This window comes from Nanorana parkeri, unplaced genomic scaffold (genome assembly GCF_000935625.1).
Source record: "Nanorana parkeri isolate BGI_ZX_2015 unplaced genomic scaffold, ASM93562v1 scaffold18, whole genome shotgun sequence".
In the NCBI taxonomy this organism is placed as follows: domain Eukaryota; kingdom Metazoa; phylum Chordata; class Amphibia; order Anura; family Dicroglossidae; genus Nanorana; species Nanorana parkeri.
This window is the reverse complement of record NW_017306286.1, coordinates 2501994-2510802: the sequence shown is the minus strand read 5'-3', so window position 1 is coordinate 2510802 and position 8809 is coordinate 2501994. Positions and strand designations below refer to the sequence as shown.

At 40.9% G+C, this 8809-nt stretch overlaps 1 protein-coding gene across 1 annotated transcript in view; it reads left to right on the top strand.

Annotated features, from left to right (window-relative positions):
• GIT2 (GIT ArfGAP 2) overlaps positions 1-6842 on the top strand; it is a 62480-nt gene extending 55638 nt beyond the window's left edge. Inside the window, exons 19-20 of the mRNA XM_018560522.1 lie at positions 4379-4442; positions 6379-6842. Coding sequence (XP_018416024.1) covers positions 4379-4442; positions 6379-6591 — 277 coding nt within the window. The 3' untranslated portion in view covers positions 6592-6842. The remainder of the gene's footprint in view (positions 1-4378; positions 4443-6378) is intronic.
• Positions 6843-8809: the final 1967 nt, after the last annotated feature.

Below are 8809 nucleotides of genomic sequence, written 5' to 3'. Positions count from 1 at the left end.
CCCAAAAGGAAACTGCACCAACGTTCGGCACCTGAGACTTACACCAAAACTTCCAATCTGCTGCCTGGGTTCCTGCTGGAGATTTCCCATAGATAACTTTGACAGCTGATGCAGGAAGAGCTTATATACAATATCACTGTTTCTTTCTTCTTTTTTAAAGCATATTTTACTGGAATTACCTGTTTTATGTCTTTATAATTTAGTTTTTGTCTCTACATTTCACTAAACATTTTATATATTCACTTTTTGTTTCCTGTCCGTCCCTCACTGTGACTCAGGCCCTTTGAACGAGAAGGTGTGCGTAGGCTGAGGCATAGCCTTGGCTGTTTTAGTACACTGGTTCCTTGGGCAGAGAAAGCTCCACTCCAGCCACTGAGCCTCCAGCAGACTGACTCTACCTCCTGGTACTCCGGCCTCTGTCCCTGTTTTCCAGGCACAGTGACCTCTCTTCTTTCTTTGTCTTTGCCTGTCTCTCCTTGCTGCAAGCTGTGTCCATTGGTGGAAGCATCCTATTTCCATATAGTCCTGACATGGAATAAATACGTTTTTCAGATGATAACAATACAGTATGGCCTATCTTGCCTATGTGGTAGTAACCGTCAAGAGTAGCAATTATGGTAGCAGCTATTAAGCATAGCATTGTAACACTTACCACATTGGCAGTGAGAAAGCTAGATGTTGTATTGGAATCATTCTCTTCTACCTCTGGTCATGCTCTGTTGAAGTAGTGCATGTGGATAACTATACACTTTATACTTACTAATGGAGAGTTTCCTTCACATCCATTGTGTGGTGCACAGCCTTTCCTCCATGCACACTGCTTTATGCATCAGTAACATTGCTAATTCAATTAGAAGTTTAGGGTTAGAGGCAAATGACATGACAAAATAACTTTCAGCAGTCTTCAGTTTGGCAGTATACTTGGTACATTAGTATCAGAAGACATACTGATTTAATTTTGGATAAACCATGCAAGCTTGTTTGTTTTTCTTAATGCTAACATGGTAGGATTGATGCACAAGAAGTGTAGTAAAGGCAATTGTTGTGGCTTCACATTGCGGCCAATCAACATCCATCTGTCTATTCTCAGGTGCAGGTAGCAAAATGTATTGAAAGCCCCAACTTAAAGTGCAACTGAAACAAACCTTTTTTGTTTGTTTTGGATAGAGTGCAGAGGGTTTAGAATTTGTCAGGTTTTTATTGCCGTCTCACCATTGGGGAGATTCACCCCCTCTATTTGTCCTGGTGACTTATCAGTGAAAGTAAAAGAAAAGCCCAAATGTTTTGGGTTGTCATCAGAACAGGAATACATGGGAAATCATCCAATGTGGGCACTAGTTCTGGAGACTTTGCGGAAAATCAGGGATTTCCTCTCACTTACTGTTGTTGCTATCGTTCAGGAAGGGGAATCTCCCCAATGGAACTCAGAGGGTAAAGAAAAAAAAAAAAAAAGCTGACAGGAGTTATAACCCTTCCTTATTGTATCCAAAACTAAAAAAATAAAGTTTTGGCTTCAGTTCTACAGGAACTTGTTTCTCTCTGAAACACTCTTTCTCCCAGGACCAGCTTTCCTGTAGTCCAGATTGTTCAATGCAAATATCACCTGGGACAGCAGTGTGCATATTTCATTGTTGTGGCATTGGTTTATATGGTCCTATAGTTTTCAGTACAGTATTTTTATATCTCTTTCCGTTTCAAATATTTGATTTTCTTTCTAAGGTCACCCCTAAGACCCCTTTCACACAAGAGCCTTCAGTTCCGAATAGCAGGGAATCCATGGACGGATACTCTGCTTATCGGAACAGATGTCACCAGTGTGTCTCATACTGGGCATACACGTATCGATAATTGAGTCTCAGGCTACCTTATGCTGGGACCTACACATATTGATGCATGAGACCCAGGCGCTCTTATGCTGGGCATACGCATATTGATGCATGAGACCCAGGCGCTCTTATGCTGGGCATACACATATTGATGCATGAGACCCAGGCGCTCTTATGCTGGGCATACACATATTGATGCATGCGACCCAGGCGCTCTTATGCTGGGGATACACGCATCAGTGCATGAGACTCAGGGTGCCTTATTCTGGGCATATACACATCAGTGCATGAGACTCAGGCTGTCTTATGCTGGGCATATACACATCAGTGCATGAGACTCAGGCTGCCTTATTCTGGGCATATACACATCAGTGCAACAAACAGTCTGTCTAATGCTGGGGGCATATCAATTTATCAATTAAATGATCATCTAGCAAATATCAATCATTTTTCACTATTATGATCCCTTTCGACCAATTTCAAGATATCAAATCAAAGTTAAAAAACACTTTTGGCAACCTATTCAATCAAGAGATCTTTGTTTCAGCATGATTTGAATTTTAGAAGCAAAGATGGTGTCATTTTTGGTCAAACCAAATAAAAAAACACGCAGAGGGGAATTTATCAAAACTGGAGCAGAGAAAATTTAGATAAGCTGTGAATGGCAGCCAATCAGCCTCTCTCTTTCATGTTCAAATCTTAACTGAAGAGAAAAGCTGGTTGGCTGCCATGGGCAATTGCTTGACATTCTGTCTGCTCCAGTTTTGATAAATTCCCTCCAATCTGTTTTTAAAGCAGCAGTCAATCGCTTCTGGTCCGCTTTAGTCAATAAAAGCGATCAAATTGATGCAGGCAAATGTTAGTTTTTGGGATTTTGTATGACACAAATGTTTTTAACGTCCAATTCAACAAAAAAAATGTAAAAAAAGCAATGCTTATATGGCCATCATTGGGGTAACTGTTCTTTTTAGGAACAGCAGGTTTGAGAAAGGCAAGCCTACAAACAAACTGGCTCTTATGCTGTGTGTGATTTAACATGTGTGCAGTGTTCAAGTCTAATAAGAAGTTTATTGCATACTTGTTCTTCTTTAGCTTGCATATAGCTTAATGCAGATTATCGTATCTTCTTTTTATTCATTTCTAATTGTTTTTAGTGTTTTGTTTAAGCTCATGCACCTTTCCAGATAATTGCATGGAATAGGGTAACTAAGGAATATGAAGCAGTTTTATAATATTTGTAAAATGTATTTGAGAGCCCTGAATTCCAAATGTTTGGATTTTTTCTACTGCTAAATATAAAGGGTCAGCTGTGTGCTCTATACAACTGTAAAATCAATATTGTTTATAAATGCTCAGACGCAGACAGGTTCCATCCTGTCTGCGTAGGAGTACGGACACCTGCACGGATGTGCAGCCAGGATGAGCGTACGGCCGCAAACTCCCAATAGAGAAGAACAGGCTGCTGTGTGCAATCCCACGCAGCACCTGTCCTTCCCGGGAGCAGCCCGATACGGCCGTGCACGCCACACGGATCTGTACGGGCCGGCCCTTAGTAGTGTGACTGAGGCCTTACAGATGAAAATAAACAAGTGCACTGGGAACATTTTCGTTTTCCATTTAGTTGCATAATAATTACACTTAGTTGTGCACACATAGATGTTCTCCTAAGAAAGCCAAAACCTCACTTTTACTTTCTTAAATATTCAGGTTTGAGGTTTATAAACATTTTGGATTGACCAAGAGCACTGTAGTTGTTCAATAATGAAATGAATCCTCAAAAATACAACTTGCCTAATAATTGTGCACGCAGTGTATACACCATGCAACAAGCCTGCTAGTCATTTTAATGTAGAAGTCCTTCCTAAGAGTTGACACCTCAAGATGCCTGCTGTTACCCTCCTGTGTGTGCCTTTCGGAAAATAGTGTCAGTTTCTTACTGTAGGGTACCGAGATTTTGCTGGAGAGGAGTCTACAAACATCAGGCACTCTCATCTCTTTTTTTTTAACCTAGTGCGTTACTTGGGGGCTGACTAAGCTCACCAACTACCATTCTGTGGTCCATGGAGAGTGCTCTTGTGCCCAGCTTTGTTGACACTTGTAGGCAGGCATACAGAAAACGTTTCTTGCTAGTGAACATATTAGCAGGCACCTTATTGTGTCTGCTCCTGACAGGACTTTACATGAAAAGTTTAAAATGGCCAAAAGATTCCATTTTTCATGTCACTTTAATATCTTACAGAACTGATGAGCCATATTAGTAGCACCTTTTCTTAAGAAGTGTTCTGTCCCCCATATGTTTTGTGAAAGAAGAGAGTGAGCTGGCAGTCCTTTTTATAAGGTGCTGTCAAGTCATAATTTCCTAGCAGCACCTTGATTTTATTTGCAAAGAAAAATCTTTGTAGTTTGAAAGCCCAGCCACTTAGGATGAGAGAGCCTGGATTCAGTTTTATCAGAGAGGTTTAGGGAATTTTCTTCTTATTTCTAGAATAATTGAGTGACATTTGTCACTGTGGAGAGACCTAGGTTTCATATTTTTGTTTTCCCTCTTGCAGCTATTTACCATGTTCAGAAAGAATACACATTGCAGTGACAGAAATGGCAGCCCTTTTTCCAAAGGTAAGTTTTTCCTAATAATGTAGGAGATGTCTGATTTAGTTTAAAATGTAAATATTAAGTTGAGTTCTCTCTATAAAGGGTAATGCTGATGATGTAAAGGATAATGGTAATGTCTACTTTTACATTGAATGTGTCTGTACTATTATTGCGGACAAGAATAGTGACCGAGAGAGTCTTCTGCTCCACTTATCTGTTTTAATTGAATGCCTTCATTGTTTAGCAGCGCCATTTCTAGGTTCCTAAAAGGCCTAGGGCACCCCTGGGCACCTAGACAAAAATGTTGAAGGGTTTCTAGTATATCATAATAAAAAGTGGGTGAAGTTGTTTCTCATTCGTCATGACTGAATATAAAATCAAATGTATGATATTGCTTAGAAAAAGAAGAAATAATACATTAAAAAGTTGATAAAAGTAATGATGTTTCAACAACATAATGAACTCATAATTGATATAATGAATTCAAAGAACATCTTTGTGCTTTAATCAATGGGCTAATATCATATTGGGTAAAATAAATATGCACTGTGGGGTTCAGGTAAATGTAGAAATCAAGTACCAACTAGAAATCCCACGTCCCATAATTATCTCCCCAACATTATTCTGAAGAATTGAGGTAGAAAATGCAGTTACTCGTGACGGTAAAAATAGATGACCAAAATGTAAGGATCGTACTTGGGGTGATGACATCTATTGCAAAGTAGACCTAGTGGACATGTCCTGGGTGCCGGGGTCTAGCAATACCCCTGGAGCATTAGTCCTGGATCTTCGCACTGCAGGAGCACAGCAAGTGTAGAGCTACTGGTGGGCTTAATAAACAACTCAGCAAGCACTACTCACTAAGGCATAGAAGGAAAGATTTATTTGTAAAATAGGGATTCTATGCAAATATTCTTTTTTTCTTACAGTAGGAAATGTACATTTACAAATTCATTACAGTAAAATACAATGCAACAACGTTCCAAGCAAGCAATGGGTGTGATTTCTTACTACTCATGTTTAATGATATATTCATTGCTCAGCCAATACATCATGAATCTTTGTGTATGGACCTCGGACCTCTATGAGGTGGTGAATGGGGGCATATGTGTCATGTAGTGGGAAAGTCTCCGCTTGGGTTAAGGCCAGAATTTAAGGGGGAAGGAGAAAAAGTTAAAGCGGGTGTACAGTGTGGGGATGAAAGTTAATGGGTATGGGGGGAAGGTGGAGAGGAAGGTTAGGAGGGGAGGAGTAGGGATAGATAACCCCTATGATGGCCCACCAAGGAAGTGTGGTCTTAGTGAATAAAGATAGAAAGGTTCTGCATTTTGTTTGAGGATTTGAAAATCGCCTAGTATGGCTAGGTATTCGTAAATTAATCAATTCGGTTTTCAACCCCTGCCACCACCTGTTCCATAGACATTTTATGGTCTAGTTCCTGAACTCCCTCAGCAATTGCTGAGTTATAACTGGTGTCTTGGGATGGTGGATCTAGCTGTTGTGAGGAAGTGGCATTGGATGTCCTTTTTGGCAGAGTCGATGGACCTTGGACTCATAAAGAATACTGTATTTGGAAGTTAATTGGGAACTATTGGTCAGTGACATTATAGTCAGGGATGCACCGATACTGAGCATTTGGGCGAGTATTGTATAATTCCTGTGCCTTTCTAGTAAGGGATAGCTTAAGGGTTAGAATAAAAGACTTCTCATAGTCTGCTGGGGAAAAGTTTATATTTAGTCCCTGTTCCTAATGTTTTGTATATTTCGGGATGGTTGGGTGGGAGTTTTTTTTCTTTTTTTTTTTTTCTTCTATTGTCTAAATTCCCTATTTTGGTTTTAGCTGGCCTCAGTGTTCCAACATCATCTGCAGCAATTGCAAAACATCATGGTTGTGCATGCTTTCCTTTACCTCTGCCCTTTAATATTAGTTGATCAAGTATCCTTCATTTTGTCGTCTTAGAAACCCAAGTCAGATATGGTAAAGACATCTCTTCGACTTCTTACATCCAGTGCTTATCGACTGCAAACAGAATGCAAAAAGACTCTGCCGGTGGAACCTAGTCCAAGCACGGATATCCAGCTGGTGACACAGCAAGTGATCCAGTGCGCCTATGATATTGCCAAGGCAGCCAAGCAACTGGTCACCATCACAACCAAAGAAAATACAAACTAAATGACATTTAGTTCCCTTTTGTTTTACTGAGAGGAGGCTTGACTCCTGAGACTTTTTTGATACATAAAATGGCAGGTTCCTCAATATCAGTATTACTATTTGCATGTTTTATTCTAAAGTATTTGTTTTGGACTATTAATTAACACACTGCCTTAGATGTAAAACTGCCAGTTCAAACAATGGTGTGTTATTTAATTCAGCAGCATTGCGTCCTATAAGTTTTATCATCGCTCTGATTTTATTCCCTTAAATGACTGTGAGAAGTTAAGAAAATGCTTTCATGATTTTTTTTTCTTCCACATTGTGGTCACCCTATCCCCTTCAAATCCTGAAATATTTTATGTTTCCACAAAAGCCAGAAGATCCTTATTTTGAATCGGTGGTAACCTTGTCTGACACGATAGTTTCTAAGGTCAGTCGTACATTACACACTACAAAAGAGGAGGAACTGTCTGCAGCTTGCAGTGACCAACTGACAGCCTCACTTCTGGTTACAACCTGCATTTTGCACATCATCATTGCTAGTTACACTGTCTTATTAAATAAGCCTCATAGTGTAGAAGTCATATAGTGCTAGTCACAGGAGTTGTGCAGCATGTTTGGAAATCTCTGTACAGCCTGTTGTTCTAGCACTACCAATCCAAATGTAATTCATAGGCTTGACATTCACAGTGAGAGCGCTGGTCTTTTCAAGTGTGGTATGACATGAGATTCTCAGTTTGCTCCTTCACGAGTAGTTACTTGCAAGTCATCTTTTCCTTATGTAGTATTTGGAGAAAAGCGCACACGACCTGAATCATTGAACTCATTTGACCAGTATTGGTACGTGCAGGGCCATGCTGGCACCCGGACAGGGGAGGCACATGAGTTCTTTCTGGAGGGGAAAGGGTGCAGCAATACCCAAGTGTACAGTGCTAGTCTGACTGCATTAAATTGCTGCTGCTGATAATAATACTTCGTTTCTTTTAGGTTTCATTCACACGGCCGCAGAAGGGGGTGTATTTCTGCCCCTGGGAGTAGTGTGCGTGCGTGCGCGCGCGTGCAGCCTGTACAAATCAATGACAGGCTGACCAATGCCACGTCTGAGCAGTTGCATGCATGAAGGGACAGACGAGCAGCCCTGGACACAACCTGTTTGCATCCATCAAGGGCTGCTCATCTGTCCCTTCACGCGTATAACAGCTCAGATTTGCTTATAGCCGTGTGGTCCCTGTCAGCTTGTCATTGATTTGTACAAGCTGATGGCCACGGCTGTACACACACCTCTGACTCCCAGGTGCAGAAATACAGACCTCTGCGCCTGAGTGAATGAGTGAACACAGCTGCATGCTCTTGCCATGCAGTTACTGTATTTAAACTTAGCTAGGTTTTATGTACCATGCATTCTGATTTTAGATGAACAAAAAGTACAATCCAAGCTGTTTGCAAGCATATGTGGAAACAGTCAAAGTGGACGGATCTTTAAAATGTGTTACTATTTTAAGATACTTTATTACATTTTTAAATGTTTCATTTCTGAGAAGTGCCTGTTTATGTACATAGTAGTATTATACTCCATCATATTTATGTATTAGGCATTCTTAAAGGAATTGCTGTAGTAAATTAGGCAAGTGCATTGATAGATATGGACATATGTAGCCATGATACTGCCGATTCACCCATATTTAGAGGGATACTGCCCCTTCTCCCATATTCTACCCATATTTAGAGGGATACTGCCCCTTCTCCCATATTATACCTATATTTAGGGGGATACTGCCCCCTCTCCCATATTTAGGGGGATACTGCCCCCTCTCCCATATTTAGAGGGATACTGCCCCCTCTCCCATATTTAGAGGGATACTGCCCCTTCACCCATATTTAGAGGGATACTGCCCCCTCTCCCATATTCCACCTATATTTAGAGGGATACTGCCCCCTCTCCCGTATTTAGAGGGATACTGCCCCCTCTCCCGTATTTAGAGGGATACAGCCTATTCACCTACATTTACAGGGCAGGGATACTGCCCCTTCACCCAAATTTAGAGGGATACTGCCCTCTCTCCCATATGTCACCCATATTCAGAGGGATACTGCCCCCTCTCCCATATTCAGAGGGATATTGCCCCATTGCTTATGTTTAGAGGGATACTACCCTCTTGCACATACTTGAAAGGATACTGCCCCCTTACCCATATTTAGAGGGATACTGCCTCCTCACTCATATTTCACCCATGTT